The sequence below is a fragment of the Schistocerca gregaria genome, chromosome 1 (genome assembly GCF_023897955.1).
Source record: "Schistocerca gregaria isolate iqSchGreg1 chromosome 1, iqSchGreg1.2, whole genome shotgun sequence".
Taxonomy (NCBI): Eukaryota; Metazoa; Arthropoda; class Insecta; order Orthoptera; family Acrididae; genus Schistocerca; species Schistocerca gregaria.
In genome coordinates this window covers 1,059,561,441-1,059,585,095 of record NC_064920.1, presented here as the reverse complement: position 1 = coordinate 1,059,585,095, position 23,655 = coordinate 1,059,561,441, and the positions used below count along the sequence as shown (strand labels likewise).

The 23,655-nt window shown below is 39.0% G+C and overlaps 1 protein-coding gene across 2 annotated transcripts in view; it reads left to right on the top strand.

Annotated features, from left to right (window-relative positions):
* The window catches only part of LOC126281218 (gametogenetin-binding protein 2-like), a 131,305-nt gene extending 108,333 nt beyond the window's left edge, over positions 1-22,972 (top strand). Inside the window, exons 10-11 of one of the 2 annotated variants that reach the window (XM_049979979.1) lie at positions 5,613-5,731; positions 21,629-22,972. In XM_049979979.1, coding sequence (XP_049835936.1) covers positions 5,613-5,731; positions 21,629-21,844 — 335 coding nt within the window. In that variant the 3' untranslated portion in view covers positions 21,845-22,972. Of the gene's footprint in view, positions 1-5,609; positions 5,732-21,628 lie in introns of both variants that reach the window. The other variant, XM_049979970.1, reaches the window with a different exon arrangement.
* Positions 22,973-23,655: the final 683 nt, after the last annotated feature.

Sequence of the window (23,655 nt, the reverse complement as noted above, 5' to 3'; positions counted from 1 at the left end):
TTCTGACACATAGGCCGCAGAGAACTTCATCAGCATCTTCAAGGTGCTCGTGTGTTCTTAGGGTTATCTGCCGCATCAGGTTTTTAATTACAATGAGAGGTGTCTGTTGTGGAAAAGGATGCTAAAGCTTACCTTTGCAACAGCAGAGGAGAATGCATTGCCCAGTCACAAGCCAATGAAAGACCATGTCACACTGATATTCTGTGCCAATGCAAGCAGCAATTTGAAAATTACACTGCTGCTTGTTTACATTCAGAAGCTCCATGAACCTTCAAGAAGTGTCATGTCCAGAAGAGAAGATTAAATGCAATGTGGAGGTCCAACAAAAAGACTTGGGTGACACAATCTTTTTTGTTATTGTATCAGTGAAGTGATTGGTCCTTTGGTGAAATATTTGAATGAGATGAATCTGCCATTTCAATCCTTGCTTGTAATGGGCAGTGCTCCTGTCCATTCTCCAGGCCTACAAGAACACCTCCTTGAAGAATTTCAGTTCATCAAGATCCAATTTCTGCCTCCAACACCACTCTATTACTCCAGCCTATGGACCAGCAGATTATTTCTAACCTAATTTTTAAGGAGCTCTATGCTAAAGCACTCTTTGAGCACTGCTTTGAGTTGATTGGAGCTACCAAGCTCACTTTCAGAGAATATTGGAAATTTCACTTCAATATCGCTGCCTGCGTCAGGATGACTGGAATGCATGGGAGGGGGCTACCCAAAGAACTCTCACTTCTGCTTGGAAGAAGTTTTGGCCAGAGTGCATTCCCGAATTTGACACTGAAGCATTTGAAGAGCATGGGACTAGAAGTGAATAACAATGATATTGTTGAGAACACCACAGCCAAGAAATAACCATCAAAGAGTTTATGGGATTGTAGTGTGTTTCACAGTAGGAGCTTGTGGACAGGAGTCCTTCAGAGGAGGAGGGTGAGGCGGTAACAGCAAATCAGCAATCTTCTGCAGGTTGCTTTCTTGTTTATTCAACCTTCACCATGAGAATGTATTTGTGCTCCATCAACAAAAAGAAAACACACTGCAATGTCACTGTTATGTCTCTCTAATTATAAAGCATCTTATTTGTGTATTCTTTTAGTCATAGCAACTTATGTTTATGTCCTAAAAGTGATTTGAGTAGCTTATTGTTCATTTGTACCAGATAAATTAAGAAACGACTGAGCTGATTTTCCTCAGTACACAAAACTTGTCAGAACACTTTGCAGAAACAATAAAAAAACATGCCAAATTTAAAGAAATGAAAATCTCCAAGAATGGTGATCTTTTACAGAAGCTTGAAATTTAGCACGGACTTCAGTGCAAGATGCTTACAATAGTTTCCACAAGGAAACTTTGTCTCGGAACCTGGCAGAAAATCCAAAGAGATTCTGGTTATATGTGAAGTATGTTATTGGCAAGGGACAATCAATGCCTTCTCTCCGCGATAGCATTGGAGATAATATAGAAGACAGTGCTGCCAAAGCAGAGTTACTAGACACAGCCTTCCAAAATGCCTTCACAAAAGAAGACGAAGTGAATAATACAGAATTCGAATCAAGAACACCTGCCAGCATGAGTAATGTAGAAGTAAATATCCTCAGAGTAGTGAAGCAACTTAAATCACTTAATAAAAACAAGTCTTCTGGTCCATACTTAACAACCATATACAACCATTCGCTCTGAGAAAGATCCATACCTAAAGACTGTAAAGTTGCACAGTTCACACCACTATTCAAGAAGGGTAATAGGAATAATCTACTAAGTTACAGGCCTGTATCATTAATGTTGATATGCAGCAGGGTTTTGGAACATATAATGTGTCCGGACATTATGAGTTACCTCGAAGAAAACAGTCTGTTGACGTGCAGTGAACACTGATTTGGAAAACATCATTCTTACGAAACACAACTAGCTCTTTACTCGCATGAAGCGTTGAATGCTATTGACAAGGGATTTCAGATCGATTCCGTATTTCTGGATTTCCGGAAGGCTTTTGATACTGTACCACAAAAGTGGCTTGTAGTGAAATTGTGTGCTGATGGAACATTGCCTCAGTTATGTGACTGGATTCGCGATTTCAGACTGGATTTGCGATTTCATGTCAGAGGGGTCACAGTTAGTAGCAATTGACGGAAAATCTTGGAGTACGACAGAAGCTATTTCAGGCATTCCCCAAGGTAGTGTTACAGGCCCTTTGCTGTTTCTTATCTGTATAAGACCTGAGTCGTAACAAGGCCCCGGCGTAGACAACATTCCATTAGAACTATTGACAGCCTTGAGAGAGCCAGTCCTGACAAAATTCTACCATATGGTGAGCAAGATGTATGAGATAACCGAAATACCATCAGACTTCAAGAAGAATATAATAATTCCAATCCCAAAGAAAGCAGGTGTTGACAGGTGTGAAAATTACCGAACTATCAGTTTAATAAGTCACGACTGCAAAATACTAACGCGAATTCTTTACAGACAATGGAAAAACTAGTAGAAGCAGACCCCGGGGAAGATCAGTTTGGATTCCGTAGAAATATTGGAACACGTGAGGCAATACTGACCCTACGACTTATCTTAGAAACCAGATTAACGAAAGGCAAACCTACGTTTCTAGCATTTGTAGACATAGAGAAAGCTTTTGACAGTGTTCAGTGGAATACTCTCTTTCAAATTCTGAAATACAGAGAGCGAAAGACTATTTCAAATTGTACAGAAACCAGATGGCAGTCATAAGAGTCGAGGGACATGAAAGGGAAGCAGTGGTTGGGAAGGGAGTGAGGCAGGGTTGTAGCCTCTCCCCGATGTTAATCAATCTGTATATTGAGCAAGTAGTGAAGGAAACAAAAGAAAAATTCAGAGTAGGTATTAAAATCCATGGAGAAGAAATAAAAACCTTGAGGTTCGCTAATGGAATGTAGTCGAATTAAGTCGGGTGATGCTGAGGGAATTAGATTAGGAAATGACACTTAAAGTAGTAAAGGAGTTTTGCTGTTTGGGGAGCAAAATAACTGATGATGGTCAAAGTAGAGAGGATATAAAATGTAGACTGGCAATGGCAAGGAAAGCGATTCTGAAGAAGAGAAATTTGTTAACATCGAGTATAGATTTAAGTGTCAGGAAGACATTTCTGAAAGTATTTGTATGGAGTGTAACCATGTATGGAAGTGAAACATGGACGATAAATAGTTTGGACAAGAAGAAAATAGAAGCTTTCGAAATGTGGTGCTACAGAAGAATGCTGAAGATTAGATGGGTAGATCACATAACTAATGAGGAAGTATTGAATAGGATTGGGAGAAGAGAAGTTTGTGGCACAACTTGACCAGAAGAAGGGATCGATTGGTAGGACATGTTCTGAGACATCAAGGGATCACCAATTTAGTATTGGAGGGCAGTGTGGAGGGTAAAAATCGTAGGAGGAGACCAAGAGATGGATACACTAAGCAGATTCAGAAAGATGTAGGTTGCAGTAGGTATTGGGAGATGAAGCAGCTTGCACAGGATAGAGTAGCATGGAGAGCTGCATCAAACCAGTCTCAGGACTGAAGACCACCACAACAAACTCGATACAATCATACTTTTGAGAGAAAGCATAGATGTGGTACTAAGTCAAATGCTTTTCGATAATCAAGAAGTACTGTAGCTACCCAACTGCCTTGATGAACAGCTTTCAGTATGTCTTTTGAGGAAAATGTGAACTGGGGTTTGCATGATCGATGTTATTGGAATCCATGTTGATTGACATGGAGGAGGTCAATCTGTTTGATATACTTCACTAAGTTTGACTTCAGAAGATTCTACAACACCTCCAAATTTATCTTGTCAGTGTCGTACTGACCGCCGTTTGCTTCACGTCTGCTGTGCAGCGAGCTACCTTCATTTAAGTATTAACTGTATTTTTCTTACTTGTCACTTCTTCTTCCATGTGTTTTTGCTTTTAGGAAGCTTTAATTTAACTGATGATGGTCGAAGTAGAGAGGATATAAAATGTAGACTGGCAATGGCAAGGGAAGTGTTTCTGAAGAAGAGAAATTTGTTAACATCGAGTACAGATTTGTCAGGAAGTCATTTCTGAAAGTATTTGTGTGGAGTGTAGCCATGTATGGAAATGAAACATGGACGATAAATAGTTTGGACAAGAAGAGAATAGAAGCTTTTGAAATGTGGTGCTACAGGAGAATGCTGAAGATTAGATGGGTAGATCACATAACTTATGAGGAGGTATTGAATAGGATTGGGTAGAAGAGAAGTTTGTGGCACAACCTGACTAGAAGAAGGGAATGGTTGGTAGGACATGTTCTAAGGCATCAAGGGATCACCAATTTAGTGTTGGATTTAGCATTGGAGGGCAGCGTGGAGGGTAAAAATCATAAAGGGAGACCAAGGGATGAATACACTAAGCAGATTGAAAAGGTTGTAGGTTGCAGTAGGTACAGGGAGATGAAGAAGCTTGCACAGGATAGAGTAGCATGGAGAGCTGCATCAAACCAGTCTCGGACTGAAGACCACAACAAGAAGATCTGTATAAACAATTTGGGAGACAAACTGAGCAGCCATCTTAAGTTGCTTGCAGATGATGCTGTGGTTTATTGACTAATAATGTCATCAGAAAATGATTTAGAAAAGATATCTGTATGATGCGCAAATTGGTAATTGACCCTACATAATGGAAAGTGTGAGGTCATCCACATGAGTGCTAAAAGGAATTCTTTAAACTGTGATAACACGATATATCAGTCAAATCTAAAGGCCGTAAGTTCAACTAAATACATAGGAATTACTATTTTGAACAACTTAAATTGGAAGGAACACTTAGAAAATATTGTGGGGAAGGCTAACAAAAGACTGTGTTTTATTGGCAGGACACTTAGTAAACGTAACAGATCTACTAAGGAGATTGCCGACACTATGCTTCTCTGTCCTCTTTTAGAATACTGTTGTGCAGTAGGGATCCTTACCTGATAGGACTAATGGAGTACATTGAAAAAGTTCAAAGAGGGGCAGTACGTTTTGTATTATCATTGTAAGACACGCAGCTCAGGAAATATTAGCCCATAAACATTGGGGGAGGGGGGGGGGGGGAACCAGAGTGCAAATCCCCCCCCCCTCCAAATCCGTAGTATACTCATACAGTGTAGACAAAGAGAGCACTTAGCAGTTTCCTACAAACATTTAAATGTAATTCAAACCTACCTTAAACTTTTTCACACCTAACATCAAACATATAATGTGTTAACTTAAATGTAAAGTAATCAGAAATTTGTAGCTGTTTTGTGGATGGGAGTTTGATTCTATACCTAATCCTGTTGGCCAGTACTGATTCTATACTATTTCATTAATTTTTTTGTTTTTTCTATCTTATTTTTTGTTGTTTGTGTTTCATATTTTTCTATAGTTTTGCCATATGCTAAAAATTAAATGTACAGAATACATTAATTTCTTGAATAATCTTCTGGCTAATAGGTCACGAGTTTTTTTTCCTCAGAAGATACCAGTGTTGCTTGTTCCAAGCAGTCTTTTATGTTTTCCTTAATCTGAGTTTCTGAAAGACACCTGTGACAGAGCTGTTGATATAAAAGTAGCTATGTTGTAGGCTAATCTAAAGAAACTTTTGTCAGCAGGAGACAACCTTTCGGATCAGCTCAGTGACACACACACTTGCACCCTTAGTCACAACACTGTGAAGAATGGGAGCTATCACAATGGTGTGCAGTTACTATCCTTGCAGCAGATGCTAGAGGTAGGTCAAGCTAATCACACTGCACTGTTTGAATTTTTCATTCTCCTGTAGATAAGTAACTATCTGCTTCATTCATGTAGGCCTAATGAGTAAGTAGAATGGCTTGTCAAATTGTTATTAAATATTCCATGAATTGTATAAGTTTTAAGTGAATTCTGTAGTTAATCATTGAATGCCTTGAGGATGTGGTGTTACAAAATGTGTAGAATTAGTCTACATGAAATTTTGAACATTGCATTTACACAGAACATTTGGGTTGGTAGACTTTGAAGAAATCATGTCTAAAAAGGAACTATTAAATGGTCTCTTACTACTACTTAAGGGTTCTGATTGGGTTTAGTAGAATCACAGGAAACAAAACCACAAAATAAACTCAGTTTCAGTGTGGGCAACAGTGAACTAAGATTACTGTTGTTTTTGTCTTTCTGAATTAATTAAATAAAATCAACCCATGAAGAATTGTACAGTTGGTCTTTGAATTTTTTCTCTCCTTCATTAGTCAAATTTGGTAAGGGTGCCAGACCAACAAACAGTACTTGAGAATTGCTTAGACTAGGAACTTGCAAGTGACTTATTTTGGGTATGAATTACAATTAAAGTTTATTCTTCTGATTTAAGGAGATAGGACGTGGATACATTTAAACAACAATTGGTTGTTAGGAGTTTCAAAGGGAGCAATAGACAATGGAGACCATCAGGTAGCTTTGAGAGTTGAAGTAGAGAAGGCATCAGAGGATCAAATAGGCAAAAAGGCAAGGCCAATAAAAATATTTGGTTGACAAATAAAATGAATTTAACTGATGGAAGGAAAAATGTGAAAATGCCAGTGAAAGAGAATACAGAGGTCTAAAAAAAAAGGAGATTCGTAAGAAATGCAAAATCGCAAAGCAGGAATGGCTATAGAAGCAAAGCAAATCTCTAGAAGCTTGTGTCACTTCAGGAAAGATGCCACCTGTTGTTATGGTCTTTAGTCTGAAGACTTTTGATGCAGCTCTCCGTACTACCCTATCCTGTGCAAGCTTCTTCATTTCCAAATAACTAATGCAACCCACATTCTTTTGAGCCTTGCTTACTGTATTCTTGTCTTGGCCTCCCTCTACAATTTTTACCTTCCACATTTCCTTACAATACTAAATTAGCGATCCTTTACGTTCAGGACGTGTCCTATCAACAGATCCCTTCGTTTAGTCAAGATGTGCAAAAATTTCTTTTCTCCCCAATGCTATTCTGTACCTCCTCATTAGTAACATGAGCTATCTATTTTATCTTATGTACCACTAAATTTCAAAAGCTTATATTCTCTTCTTTTTTGAACTATTTATCATCTGCATTTCACTTGTATACGTGGCTATACTTAAGACAAAAACTTACAGAAAAGACTTCCTAGCACTTAATCTATAAACAAAGTTAACAAATTGCTCTTCTTCACAAATGCTTCTCTTGCCGTTGCCAGTCTACACATCATATCCTCACTACCTTGGCCTTCATCACTTACTTTAGTGCCCAAACAGCAAAATGCATCTAATACTTTAAGTGTCTCATTTCCTAATTTAATTTGTCAGCATTTCCTGATTTAATTAGACTACATTCCATTATCCCTGTTGTGCTCTCAAGACACTGTCCATTTCATTCAACTGGTGTTAAAAGTCCTTTGCTGTCTCTGATAAAATTACAATGTCATTGGCAAACCTTTATTGTCCCTGAATGTTGATTCCTTCTTCAGATTTTTTTCTTTGATTTCCTTTACTGCTTGCTCATTGTACAGATTGAATAAAACCAGGTATAGGCTAAATCCTGTCTCACTCCCTTTTCAACCACTGTTTCCTTTTCATGCCCCCTCTACTGCTGTCTGGTTTCTGTACAAGTTGTAAAGACCCTTTTGCTCCCTGTGTTGTACCCCTGCTGCCTTCAGAATTTCAAACAGTGTATTCCGGTTTGATGCAGCTCTCCATGCTACTCTATCCTGTGCAAGCTTCTTCATCTCCCAGTACCTACTGCAACATACGTCCTTCTGAATCTGCTTACTGAATTCATCTCTTGGTCTCCCTCTACGGTTTTTACCCTCCACGGTGCCCTCCAATACTAAATTGGTGTTCCCTTGATGCCTCAGAACATGTCCTACCAACCAATCCCTTCTTCTGGTCAAGTTGTGCCACAAACTTCTCTTCTCCCCAATCCCATTCAATACTTCCTCATTAGTTATGTGATCTACCCATTTAATCTTCAGCATTCTTCTGTAACACCACATTTCGAAAGCTTCTATTCTCTTCTTGTCCAAATTATTTATCGTCCATGTTTCACTTCCATACATGGCTACACCTTTTGAGACAATAGAAGCAGCTGTATGATTATCAAGGGCTCAGATGGCTAGCCAGTAGTGTACCAAGAAATGAAGGCTGAAAGATGGAAAGAATTTATAGAACAGCTGCTGTAAGGAAAGAAACGTGAAGGCAGTATTATGGAAAGGGAAGAGGAAGTAAATAAATGTAGTATGAGAGATGTGACGCTGCGAGATGAATTTGACAGAACCCTGAAGAGTTGATGATATTCCCTCACTCAAAAGTATTGAGATCCTTGGGAGAACCAACCAAGACAAAAACTACTACACTTAAAATGTACGATATATGAGATAGGTGAAGTAACCTCAGACTTCAAGAAAGATGTAGTAATCCCAATTCCAAAGAAGACAGGCACTAAAAGGTGAGAATAATACCAAACCATCAGTTTAATAAGTCATGGTTCCAAAATTTGAGGACCCACTCTTGCAGACCCTCATCCAACTGAAACAATACATCCTGCATGTCTTTCTTCAGGTAGCCAAAGATGTGAAAATCGCACAGCAAAAGATCTGAGCTGCATCGAAGATGTTGAGTGTTGAAAGTGTAGCCGTTGTCAAAGTGGCAGTGTGGAGGCATGCGTTATTGTGCAACAGGATGATTCCATCTGACAGCATTCCTGGGCATTATGACTTTTGAGCAGAAGGCTCCTGCAGTCGAAGGAGAAGGTCATCAATGTGGTGTCTCCTTTTCAAGCCTGAGGGCAAATGGTAGAGCCAGTAGTGGAAAAATCCCACACTCCCTCACTAAAGAAACCCAGAGCTGTTAGCACAAGGCACGGTAAGTTGCCTCCACACTGCCAATTGGATGAAGGCTATGCTGCAGCAATTTTGGTTGGCAAACATGCCAACCTCTTGCCTACAACCCATCCATTAGTGGCATACTGCATTCTTTGAAACTGGAATTGATCATCTGATCTCTGGGATAAAGGCTTTAATGTGTGTGGTGATTACTTTTGAATGGAATCATTGTATGGTCCCATTGCAGTGGGTGTTAAGTTTTCATTTGGCTGCCCCTTATACGAAAACAAATTATTTACTGAAAAATGGTAAGTCTGATAGAAGCTGCCATTGGGGCAGATCACTTTGAGGTTTGTAAAAGTGCAGGAATACACGAAGCAATTCTGAAACCTTTATCACATCTTCAGTTTTAAACAAAGCTTCTGACAGTATTGACCGAAATAAAATAGTAGGAATTTTTGAGGTAGCAGGGATAAAATACAAGGAGCAAAAAGTTATCAGCAATTGAGTTGAGGAACAGGAAACAGATGCTGCTGAGAAGAAAGTGAGAAAGGGTAGTGGGCTATCACTGATGTTATTTGCTGTGTAACTTTAACAAGCGATGAAGGAAACCAAGAAAACTTCGGAAAGCATATTAGAATTCAGGATGTAACCTATTTCCATAACTCTCATATAATTTAAGTGCATTTGAATTCTTTGTCATATCAGTAACACATTCGGTTTGCTACAAGACAATAATGGCAGTCCAAAACCTAACCAACAATGTACCACTCTTTTTGGTGCTGTATCTTTTATGTCCAGCCACACTTTTCCCATGTGTCAAACTTACCTGATCTTACCTACAGGACAGCTACCAAGACATTGTAGACCACTATATGAATTCAGAGAATGATTGTGCTAAGAAAATGACACTCTGAGGAAGTTGTTACACCAGTAAATCAAAGACAAATCTGGCAGAAGCTGAATATATTGTGAAGGCCCAAGAAGCTGAATACATTGTCGAGGCTCAGTGTCCTCCATTGTCATAGATGTACATTCGTTACAGCAGTTGCAAAAAGTTACAAATGCTTCAATCAAAATTCACAGTGCACTCACTTATAACTTTCCTCAGGCACTACCAATATGTAAGAGAAAGTTACTTGTACCAGAATACACAATATTAGTCTGCCCTCTGTTTTGAGACCTGTACCAGTGATGCCAATCATGCTTCCGCTCCACTAGGATAGTTCAGGAAATGCTGGCACTTTTGCAGCAAACACAAAATAACAGCATCCTCTCCCTATCAGTACCAAATGGGTCATCAGTGATGATTCAAGTCACAACACTGAGGCAGCAAACATTATATATAAGTAAAGATACTCCACCGACCTACATGAATTACAGCAATGGCGTTGCGACTGGCATAAGCTATGCACATTGTCTGACATTGCCTAAATCTGTGAATTTGTCATAAATCAAAAACAGTCCCTCTCATATTAAAGATAAAAAATCACTTGATGCCTTCCTCAGAGACAATCTCCACTCATTCCAAATTAATAATATAAGTGTAGACCAGATGTGGCTTAAATTCAAAGAAATAGCATCGACAGTAATTGAGAGGTGTATACCAAATAAACGACGGAGCTGATCCTCCTTGGTACACAAAACGAGTTAGAACACTGTTGCAGAAACAATGAAACAAACATGCCAAATTTAAACAGACGCAAAATCCCCAAGATTGGCAATCCTTTACAGAAGCTCAAAACTTTGCGCGGAGTTCAATGCGAGACACCTATAACGGTTTCCACAAGGAAACTTTGTCTAGAGACATGGCAGAAAATCCAAAGAGATTCTGGTTGTATGTGAAGTATATTAGCAGCAAGAAATAATCAATGCCTTCTCTGCGCGTTAGCAGTGGAAATACTATCGAAGACAATGCTGCCAAGGCTGAGTTACTAAACAAAGCCTTCCGAAATGCCTTCACAAAAGAAAATGAAGTAAATATTCCAAAATTCGAATCTAGAACAGCTGCCAACATGAGTAATGCGGAAGTAAATATCCTCGGAGTACTGAAGCAAATTAAATTACTTAAGAAAAGCAAGTCTTCTGGTCGAGACTGTATACCAGTTAGGTTCCTTTCGGAGTATGCTGATGCATTAGCTCCATACTTAAAAAATCATTCATTAATGTTGATATCCAGCAGGATTTTGGAACATATGTTGTGTTCGAACATTATGAATTACCTCCAAGAAAACAGTCTGTTGACGCATTGGGAACATGGATATAGAAAATATCATTCTTGTGAAACACAAATAGCTCTTTACTCGCATGAAGTGTTGAGTGCTGCTGACAAGGGATTTCAGATAGATTCCATATTTCTGGATTTCTGGAAGGCTTTTGACACCGTACCACACAAGCAGCTTGTAGTGAAGTTGCGTGCTTATGGAATATCGTCTGTTATGAGATTGGATTTGTGATTTCTTGTCAGGGAGGTCACTGTTATTAGTAATTGATGGAAAGTCATCAAGTAAAACAGAAGTGATTCCTGGCATTCCCCAAGGTAGTGTTATAGGCCCTTAGCTGTTCCTTATCCAAATAAACGATTTGGAAGACAATGTGATCAGCCATCTTAGGTTGTTTGCAGATGACACTGACTGTTAGTCATCAAAAAATCAAAAGAAATTGCAAAATGATTAGAAAAGTTATCTGAATGGTGCAAAAATTGGCAATTGACACTAAATAACAAAAAGCGTGAGGTCATCCACATAATTGCTAAAAGGAATTTGTTAGACTTTGGTTACACACTAAATCAGTCAAATCTAAAGGCCGTAAATTGAACTAAATATCTAGGAATTACAATTACGAACAACTTAAATTGGAAGGAACACACAGAAAATGTTGTGGGGAAGGCTAACAAAAGACTGTGTTTTGTTGGCAGGACACTTAGGAAATGTAATAGATCTACTAAGGAGACTGCTGACACTATGCTTGTCTGTCCTCTTTTTAGAATACTGTTGCACAGCATGGGATCCTTACCAGATAGGACTGTTGGAGTAAATCGAAAAAGTTCAAAGAAGGGCAGTAAGTTTTGTATTATCTCGAAATATGGGTGAGAGTGTCACTGAAATGATACAGTATTTGGGCTCGATGTCATTAAAAGAAAGGCGTTTTTCGTTGCAATGGAATCTTCTCACAAAATTCCAATCACCAACTTTCTCCTCCAAATGCGAAAATATTTTGTTGATGCTGACCTTCATAGGCAGAAACGATCACCACGATAAAATAAGGGAAATCAGAGCTCGTACGGAAAGATACAGGTGTGCGTTCTTTCCACATGCTGTACGAGATTGGAATAATAGAGAATTGTGAAGGTGTTTCAATGAACACACTGCCAGGCACTTATAAATGTGATTTGCAGAGTAGCCTTGTAGATGTAAGTCTAGATCTAGATCCAGCTCATTGTCTGGGGACCTACCGTTTCGTGTGGATTCTGACCGATTGTGCAACTCTGCATTTTTCTCTTCAGCAAACATTACCAGAGATGAAAGAAGTGATAAGTGAAAGACAAAAATCCTAGAATTGAATGGAGATCGAAATTGAGATCTATGGATTTGTAGTTTGGCACTTTACCACTGAGCCAAGAGATTATGAAATGAATATCAGCAAAACCAAAACAGAGCTAATGGAATATAAATGAATGAAATGAGAGGACACTGAGGGGATGAGATTAGGAAGTGAGACTCATTGTTGCAATGTTTTGCCACTAACATCTAATATGAGTTTGAAATCTTTTCTGAAAGTGATTGTCTGGCGTGTAGCCTTGTATGGAAGTAAAACGACATAATAAACAGTACAATCAAGAAGAGAACGGGTGGTTTTTTAATTTGTTTCTACAGATGAATTCTGAATAAGATGTCAGATAATTGATGAAGTATTGAATGAAATTGAGGAGAAAAAAATTTATGGCTCAACTTGACTAAAAGAAGGAATAGTTAGTCTACAATAATCAGGGTCAGTTGGACATAGTTTTCAGTAGTTATGCAGAGAACGGACTTGTGTGGAGAGCTGCACCAATCCAATCTTTAAACTGAAGATCACAATGAAAAGATTCTCCCGCTATATCAAGTAGGACATATGCCTTCGTCATGTCAAGGATTCTGTGGTTATTCCACATTATTAGGGAATTCTCTACCTAACATTTGTACCCCTCAACTCACTTTACCATGTGTAGCAGAGGGCACAGAGTGCTCCATACAGAAACTTCTAGGTATGAGGAGATTTCAAAAAGTAAATTACACATCATCCCACACTGAGACCATTGTGCAACAAGTGCAGCACATTGTCAGATGGATTACATGTTCTGAGTTTTCTGCAGACACAGTTCTGTGACAGTACAGGCAATAAGTGTGTCATAACGTGTGCGTGAAATGGGGTGGCAACTGGTAACATACACCAAAGCTCAAGTGTGTGGGACAGTATGGTTCTTGTGGTCAAAACATCTGAAATACTCATATTCACCATTGAAATCATGGTTGTGAATGGTGCAAAACAGTTTGACAAAGGCTGCACAGACAGGGTCGCTGAATCAGGAAGGAAGGCCATTGACATTGACCACAGATTATAAGGTCCAGGTAATTGAGAAACTGATTCGCAGAAATCACAAATTTTTCGATGATGTTCACACAGCACTTCTCTAATGACTTTTCGGCACAAGCAATTAAGTGTGATACAACTGGCATTTAGATGAAGCCCACCAACTCTATATGGTGCAAATTTAAAAATTTGACTACACTACTGGTCAGTCTGTTACCACAGTCTTTATTCTGCAGTCTTATTCATGTGCTTCACCAAATTATAACCTTTCTATGTAACATGGACGTCAGGCTACACTGCAGATCAGTTTGCCACCACAAACAAATCGAAGTTTTGGCCAAATGCTAGTTAATCATATGCTTGAACAAGAAGCAAATTTCTGTCATCAAATACTTTAACAACTGGTAATATCTTCTGCCCGTTGTTTAGAGAGACTTGGTGACTGTGTTGAAAAATTGGCACATATGTGTACCTTTGAATGTAGTGCAGCATTCAGTGTCCAGAAACGTACTGTTTCCATTCTATGATGGTTTCAATTCAGATGTGTAATATGTCCACACTTGCTGAGGGAAAGAGAAACGTCTCAGTGCTGCTTGTCTTGGTATGCAACGGTGTTGACAGGATGATGTGTACTGTCAGAAGATCACCTGATGTCACTTTACAATGGTGCACCACCTCACTTCTAGTGTGAGGTTCGGAGACATCAACAGATGCTATGGTGAAAGGTGGATAGGCTGAGGTGGTCCAACGGGGTGATCGCTGCAATCGCTGGATTTAACTCTTATTTACTACTTCTTGTGGAATCGTACACAAAGTTTAATTTACGAGACTTCATTAGACACAGAGTTCTGGTCTTTGCACTAGAAACTGAAGAGACATCAGGTGGGATAGTGTGTGTGTAGCAGAACATGTTTCATAGATATAACATCTGATGTTGGAGATTGCCACATACAGTTGCTGTTGTAATACATCAGCGCTGTTCTGTACGTACAGTATGTTGGCTTCTTTTTTGTTCTGGATATGTTTTAGTGTTAATACGAACAAATGTGCTCAAGTGATAAATAGATATTTCACTGTGTTTCCTTTCAAACTGTTACCTAATAACTGTACTGTGTCATGTGTAATTCCATTCTCAATCAGAAGTAGGTGAGTTAAAACATCTGAACCAAAACTGTCATAGAATGGAAACGGTGCATTTCTGGACATCAGTTCCTATTCAAAATATTATGAACTCACCCCCCTCTACAAGTCCTAGAAGTTTGTAATGGGAATTTCGGAACACCTTGTATATAAATGACTTGGCAGGTAACATCTCTAGCCCAACAAGGCTTTTCATAGTTATATTCACATACAATGCCATTGTGTGGAAGGAGTTGAAGTTAGAAATCTGTTATGAAATGCAGATACAGTTGCAGATGATCAGTGTGTCATGCACAGACTGAAATATGTGCAAAGCTGACATAAATAACTGTAATTTTATCCATATGAATGGATGGAAAGATCAATATTGTTTGCTCAGATGATCAGTAATCAGTCACTGAAATCAGTCAAAACCTACTGGGATATGGGGACTTCGTGTACATATTACACATATGAATTGAAACCATCATAGAATGGAAACAGTACGTTTCTGGACATGGGTTACTATTCAAAATATTAAGTACCTGATGCCCTATACAACTCCTAGAAGTTTGTAACGGGGATTTCCACACACTCTGTATATTGTTAACAACAGTGTCCTTCCTTGGGGTGTGCCAGATTTGATTCTGACGGTACCTCTTCATTAGGAATGGCTCTAAATTATTTTTAATAGGAATACTGTGTGTGCTTGTATTTTGTTTGAGACAATGATGTGGTATTGTATCAATGGCATTCTATTTGAAGTTATAAGAAATGCTATCAACCTGGTATCTACTGATGACTGCCCTCTGGATCTCATGAACAGACAGAGAGCAAGGTGAGTTTCACAAGATCAGTGCTTACCATAATTCTGACGTAGGTGTTGTTTTGTCCTCACAAAAGCCTTCACATATGAGCCACACGTATGTTCACAATTCAGTAAGAAATCAATTTAACTGGTAGGGAACTAGGATCTGGGAGTAGTAAAGTGCTCATAGTAAATGAAAACAAAGCAAAATATATGGTAATGTCACAATCTGAGGCCAGAAGAACCCCTAAAAACCTAAACATCAATGGGAAATGCTTCAATGGAGTGTCCTCTTTTAACTACTTGGGAGCCCTAATAACAAAGGACAACAGTATTGGAAAGGCTCTAAGGGAAAGAATACAAGCAGGAAACACAGCTTACTTTGCAAATATGCAGCTTTTTCTAAAATAGCCTTGTTACAAGAAAAACTAAACTGCAAATATATAATTCCCTAGTCCGCCCAGTTACCACATACAGCTCAGAGGTATGGATGTTGACAGAATACGATAAAAATGCACTAAGAAAATACTATGCAAAATCTATGGGCCAATAAGGGAGAAAGAAGGCTGAAAAATACGCTACAAGAGTCAATACAAGGCAGCGACATAGTAAAATTTGTGAAATCACAGGTAATACAATGGCTAGGACACTTGGAGAAAATGGCAGAGGATAGAATTCCAAAGAAAATGATGTAAGGTATGATCCATTCAGTTAGGCAAAAAGGAAGACCTAGAAGAAGATGGATCGACGAGGTAATAATGGACATCACCAATATGGGAGTCCAGGGGTAGAAAAGAGCAGCAAATAACAGAGAAATGTGGAGGAAGATTATTGAAGAAGCCAACGCTCACCAAGGGCTTGTTAACACCTGCTAAATGCCGAGCTAACCAAGGTTCCTACATTAAACTGAAGTCTATCTGGGTGATGTAGGTTTGCTACACAGACCAATCAAAGTAGCAGAGAACATGCCAAAATGAACTGCAGCATGTGGCCTCAATCACATCACAGATTTAGTAAGGACTCAGATATTTGGTAGGCAAAGGCGCATGGTTGACGAAGTAAACACCAGCGATTCAAACGGAGGGAGCATCTCACCATGACACCTCAGTACAAGCCACTATTACAAGTAGTGCTCAGTCCAGTGGCCGTGTCATTCCTGTGAAATCTTCACGTCATTAAGAAATGAAAGATGACTTGGAAGTAGATTGAAATATTCTATTGTCTGATCGGAAATTGACATCTTAACCTTTCAGGTTCCAGGCACATGCTTTGCCACTAGACCAACAGGTCTAACAATTTCAGTGTTCTGTACACTATACACTGTAATTACCTGCATCTTTTTCCAGTCACATGGTACACTCTGTCATTACAGGGACCTACAGTAAACTGAAGCTAAAAGATGAGGCATATGACCTCTGCATAGTCTGTATAGAATCATAAAGGGCACCCATCAGACCCTGTATTTCCTATATTGAACAACTTAACTGTTTTTCAATTCTACACTCAATTCTTTTTGTACCTGTCATTTTTGTATCTGTGCAACATTTGAAATTAGGAACTGTGTTGTGATTTGGTGTGAAGCTGTTCTGAAAGATTGAATTTAATATTTCAGGGTACAACAAAAGATATCACGAGTATAATAGGGTTTTTGTGGCCAGTCACTGTTTGTGAAAGGTGTACCATCAGCCTGAAACAATACAGCTCTTGAGATCCATTTGTGGACTAAGTGGGGAAAACAGTGCCTTTTTGTGATTCCCTGAACATGAAATTTTGCATATCGGATAAGGCAGTTTGCTTAACACATCAATATCTATGGATACCAAGGCTGTACACACTTTTATGTGTTATGAATTGGAGAATGTGCAGTGGAGGTGCTGTTGGTGGTTATTGTAGGGTTTAATATGGACACAGTTTGCATCACAGAGGCTGAGTTTCATGTCTTCCTTGTTGTACTAGTTCAAGAATAGAAGGGAGAACAGATAGAGGTACTCAGGGTACCCTCCGCCACACACCGTCAGATGGTTTGCGGAGTATGGATTTAGATGTAGATTACCCTTGATTAGCCCTTTGATTGGAGCCATTTTTCTCCATGTTGCTGTTTTGATTCCCTTTAGTTCCACCTCAGTCTTTACTGTGCACTGCCCTTTTCTCCACCTACTTTAGTTGACACTACTACTTAACTTCAAGCTATCATTAAGAAAAGAGTGGAGAGTAGGAGCTACTTTCTGATGAAGAATAGCCAGCAACTGTAGCCACCCAACATTCATTTGTTTCCACAACACGACCAAGAAAATGGCTCTGTTTTTAGAACTTTTGTGAGGAGAAACTTTGGTACCTTTAAAATATGTTGAATTTTAACAAAATGTGTTGTGTAGTGTGGGAAGTAGCTGTAACAGCCTGCACTGAAACTAAAGTAGATGAAAAGCTGATGGGCTTGCTGCATAAGTACCATTTTGCACTACATTCACAGATTGACACCAACTGTTTCCACAGTTAGTAGTCTTTCTTTTTCTGCTCTGTTGCCAGAAGAGAATGGTAATATTCCGACAGAATTTAAGTTTTTGAATGTTAAATTCAGGCTGGAATTTGACAGGATCATGGGATACATGTCTATGTTGTTATCTACAGGGCGTTACAAAAAGGTATGGCCAAACTTTCAGGAAACATTCCTCACACACAAATAAAGAAAAGATGTTAAGCGGACATGTGTCCGGAAACGCTTAATTTCCATGTTAGAGCTTATTTTAGTTTCATCAGTATGTAATCAATGGAGCACGTTAACATGATTTCATACGGGGTACTCTGATACTCTACCTGTGCTGCTAGAAGATGTGCCTTTACAAGTACGACACAACATGTGGTTCATGCACTATGGAGCTCCTGCACATTTCAGTCGAAGTGTTTGCAAGCTTCTCAACATCAGATTCGGTGACCGATAGATTGGTAGAGGCGGACCAATTCCATGGCTTCCACGCTCTCCTGACCTCGAACCTCTTGACTTTCATTTATGGGGGCATTTGAAAGCTCTTGTCTACGCAACCCTGGTACCAAATGTAGAGACTCTTCATGCCCTTATTGTGGGCGGCTGTGATACAATACGCCATTCTCCAGGGCTGCATCAGCGCATGAGGGATTCCATGCGACGGAGTGTGGATGCATGTATCCACGCTAATGGAGGACATTTTGAACATTTCCTGTAACAAAGTGTTTGAAGTCACACTGGTACGTTCTGTTGCTGTGTGTTTCCATTCCATGATTAATGTGATTTGAAGAGAAGTAATAAAATGAGCTCTAACATGGAAAGTAAGCATTACCGGACACATGTCCACATAACATATTTTCTTTCTTTGTGTGTGAGGAATGTTTCCTGAAAGTTTGTCCGTACCTTTTTGTAACACCCTGTATATGTCTGTAACAGTCTCCCATTAACATGGTCCCACCTGAAGATAATGGACTAAGTGACTGTAAAAGCATAATGGCAGATGGGAAAAGATGCTGCAGAGAGGCAAAAAGCATCTGAGACTTTGTTTGTGCAGTAGGGCAAACAGCAGAAAGTAAGTTAAATGCCATTCACAACACCTCATAATTGGCATTGCAATATGTTAACAGTTAGTTGGTCAGTATGTTATTGTGATCATCAGCACCTGCGAAATCTCATGGGCTTGCTCCTGCAGACCAGCGGCTCCTGTTATGAATCAGTCTACATTAGAGTGGCTGATAAAACTTCCTTCTCATTGTATTAGATATGTAGGGTCTATTTGTGTGACAGTGTTGTTGGCATCTTTAGAAGTTCTCTGCTGAGTTTCATCACAGGCCGGTAAAGGTGAAGATACCAGAAAATGGAGGATTACCAAAAATAATAACTATGGTAGTTGTACAAGCAATGTAATGCCACAATGCTAAAGGCATTGTAATGGGAAAGCTAGAAACACACTTTGGGATCAGAGACTTGCTTGACAAGATACTTCATCAGGGAACGATACTACACTCCTACACTACGAGAAAAAGACAGAACAGTTAACTTCAATGACAAGAATGTGAAACTGATGGCCACCACACTCACAGCGTCATTCAAGATCAAGATGAAGAATTGTAAATGTCTTAGGAACTTGCCGATGTGTGTTGTCTGTATGTAAAAACTGCTGGCCATAGTTGGTTAGTTTCACCTATGAAAGAGTGTTTTTGGAAGATAATACTTTCACCTGTGGTTTCTTGTAATTCTCTGAGAGGATCAAAGTTGAATGCAAGGTGGATGTCCAAGGTGTATGTGTACCATTGATCATTACTTCTAATTTGTAATACCTTGTTTCCTATGGCCAGCAAGTGGCTCAAGTATGTTGGTGCTGCTTGTCCTCAAACTGGGGCCTTGTGCATTTTCAGCAGTCAGTTAAGAGCCATATAAACATGGACCTAGCCTCCCTCCTATTCAGCATGTTTTGCCTTTTGAGAATTGGGTATGGTCTTTAGAGCCTCAAGTGGACACTATTTGCCACTGTAATCCCTGCAACTGAGCTTCCAATCCAGCCAGCCTCTGATGTTTTTGACCTAAGAAAAGTTTATTGGTTGTGTGAGTAGTACTCTATCTGCAGAATTGGCACTTGTGCAGTTGGCTTGGTCTGTGTGAACAGGACTGCCTCGCATTTGCTGACCTTTACCTTAACTCATTGTTTCTCCAATGAAGGTTCAACACTCCCACTGCCAGTAGGTGGGAATTGGTGTTCGATAGTTTCCAGTCCTGTGGAAAGATAAAGTGCCATCTGCATGTATGGCTACCAGTCATTAATGTAGAGGCTACTTCCACATATAGAGGATACTTCCACTTGCCATGTAGCGCTGAGTGTTTGCCATCAATTTCAGTTTAGAAACTTCTGTTGGTGACATATGAGTGTATGAGATGTGAAAGTCTATCAGGGAACTCAGTAACATTTAGTTCCCATATGACACCATTATGCCAGATACAATCAAATGCTTTCTTAGTATCAGCAAAATGACCACTTGTTGGTGTTATATCCATTTTTATGTGTGCCATAACATAGAAAAGTAGTTGTTGAATGGTAGTACCTGAATCCAGATTGCTGTGGCTTCAAGGTGTTACTGTTATACAATGTCTGGTGAGTCATTGTTTAATTACTTTTTCTACCAATTTACCGAGAGAGTGCAGCAGGCTAATGGATCTGTAATTCTGTGAAAGAGACTGCTCTTTCCCTAACGTTCCGAACATAGATGTTAGCTACATTCCAAAGGCAGGGAAGTGTTGCTGAGGGCGGCATTCATGATTTCTGTAAGCCTGAACTGTCTGGTTTGAATGCTGCTTGGACAAGGACCTTTTTTGAAGGCAGTATTCTTGATGCCTACTGGTTAAGGACTACAAACATTGGAGCATACTCAAGAATTGGTCGCATTGGTCTTGCATGTGTTTCCTCTTACAGATGCATTTCATTGCATTTTCCAACAAGTCTGTCTTCTTTCACCTTGCGTACCAATAATTCGATGGCTTATGTGATTTCATGTATTATGGTACGTTCACATGGTTGGTTTCAGATACGTTCAACAGGTCGGTTTCAAGTGTCAGATTTGAAGAGTTCTCCCTTCATCTTCATCTAGAAGGCCATCAGTTTCACCATCTCTTCACAGGACTAGACTGCTCCATCTCATCCTAGTAGTGTGGGAAAGTAGTGTTGTACCCTGAAAAAGTCTCTCGCCAAATTCCATGTGCCTTGGTGGGTGGTGTCTAGTCCAGCAAATTTCTGATCCCAAAGAGTGTTTCTATGTTTGTATCTTTGCCATTATATTGCCTTTAGCATTGTGATATCATCACAGTGTTTGAATAACACCAATAGTTCTTATTTTTGCTAATCTTTCATTCTCTGCTATCTTCATCTGTCACAACTCCAAAATCTTTCTTGCTATTTTCTTTTGAATGTTGGTAGGTTTTTTTCCCCCCTAAACTTTGAAGCTTTAGGTCCATGTAATGATAATAGTTATATTGGATTGATATAAACAAATTTTGAAATTGGTGCAAAGTGCACTTTTTCTTAAAATTGTAAAGTGTTCTATTAGCTGTTGTTAGACCTGTATGTATTTCTTTCTCTGTTCGAGAGTCCTCATGAAGGGGCTTTTATTTTATGTATAATTTTTCTTGGATTTCACTGTTACTGTGTTATTCACCCTATTGATAGACTTTATAGGCACTGCATGACTGAAGTTCAAATGAAGAAATTAATTTTGTTTTCAATTTAAGCTCTTGTACATCCCTCTCCAGCAGCTTTGCTCATACTTTATGGAAACTAGTAAAATTAATGAGTAATTTTTTTATTGACAGGAATTGCGTTCTTCCGATGATGACGATGATGGAGAAGAAAGTTATATTCCACCAGAAGAGATACAAGAGTTCAAAGCAAGGATGCTCCATTTGACAGAGAAGAGGCAGCAACTACGGCAGGTGCTGAAGAAGCGGTTTGACCTGCTCTGTGTGAAGCCACCGGTGCCGAGACCATTTGGATTACGGCCCACTATTGTGCATCAAACTAGTTTTTGAAAATGATTGGCAGCTTGCATTTGGGAAACGTACAACTTTTTTGTGGTTTTGAATACTGTGTATTGGGATTGTTTATATATCTTTTTTTGCAATCTTTGTTTATATACTGAGGTTCAAAAAAAATTGGCGGGCATGCCAATTTGTACTGAAGTGCTAGTATACAAGTGGTTTCCTGTGAACCTGAGACTGTTATTTACCTGTCCTTCTCAGTGACCTATTTCACATTCCTCCGGTGTTGTATCTTATATTATACCAATTTTGCTGTTAAATCACATTTTTACTGATTTATATGGTAATTCTGATGGCAGTTTTGGCATCAGATGTCCAGTTACTGCCATGTATTATCTGCTTTTAAGTAATCATTCCTTTTTCATGTATTTTAAAGAATACTTTGTTTTGTATTGAGACCATTAAAGACCACAAGCATTATGTGATGTCAGTATTTTATAAATATGCTGTATATTGCCCTTGGGAGACTGCTGAAGAATTTTTTTAAGGTCTGTGCATAAAACCTTTCTCAGGTGAACATCTGCTCTCATATGCATGTTCCAAATGGAAATATTTTGATATTTGGGTATACAGTTCTGATTAACCATTATTCTTTTGTTTTCTTCAGAGTTCTCAGAGGTGCAAGAGCTGTGTTTATATATAGCTATGGCAAAAGACCAAATATTATGAAGAGTTACTCCTTTGAAATATTTATTATGCTAATCTGTTGTTATTTTGGGATATTTATATTGAATGGTGAAGTGATTTGTGCTGTTTTGTGGCATGGTACTGATTGCATTCCAGAGCCATATTCTAATACCAGCTGTCTTCATATATCATTAATAAAACAGAATAAATAGTTTGTCAAAGGAAAGACAGTTAATTCCCTTGGCAAGCAGATTTTTCTGTAAGAACAGTTATTTCATTATGTTCTGTTTGCATCTCATATGTATTCTATTTAACATGAAAATGCATCCTGATTTTAATACTGGTAGTATATATTCACAAACAAACTTCCCATTCCAATGATATCAATGTAAAATATTTAAAAATTGAAATTATGTAAATGATACTACAAAATGTTAATTATTATAACATTATTGTGCACTACAGTTAATAAAGTTGTAAGATTTGTGTTAATTGTTTTCTTTTTAGTAAATTAAATGTCTTGTAAACTCAGTGTTTTATATGATAGTTAGGCCATAACCATAACTAAGACAGAGAAGCTTTTTCCTTCTCTGTGGGTAATATTATCATTTTTACCACAAAGTCTATGTAAATAAAACAGAAAGAGACTTCCACATGGGAAAAATATATTAAAAACAAAGATTCCAAGACTTACCAAGCGGGAAAGCGCCGGCAGACAGGCACATGAACAAAACACACAAACACACACACAGAATTACGAGCTTTCGCAACTGGCAGTTGCTTCGTCAGGAAAGAGGGAAGGAGAGGGAAAAATGAAAGGATGTGGGTTTTAAGGGAGAGGGTAAGGAGTCATTCCAATCCCGGGAGCGGAAAGACTTCCCTTGGGGAAAAAAAGGACAGGTGTACACTTGCGCGCGCGCACACACACACACACACACACACACACACACACACACACACACACACACACACATCCACCCGCATGGATGTGTGTGTGTGTGTGTGTGTGTGTGTGCAAGTGTACACCTGTCCTTTTTTTCCCCAAGGGAAGTCTTTCCGCTCCCGGGATTGGAATGATTCCTTACCCTCTCCCTTAAAACCCACATCCTTTCATTTTTCCCTCTCCTTCCCTCTTTCCTGACGAAGCAACTGCCAGTTGCGAAAGCTCGTAATTT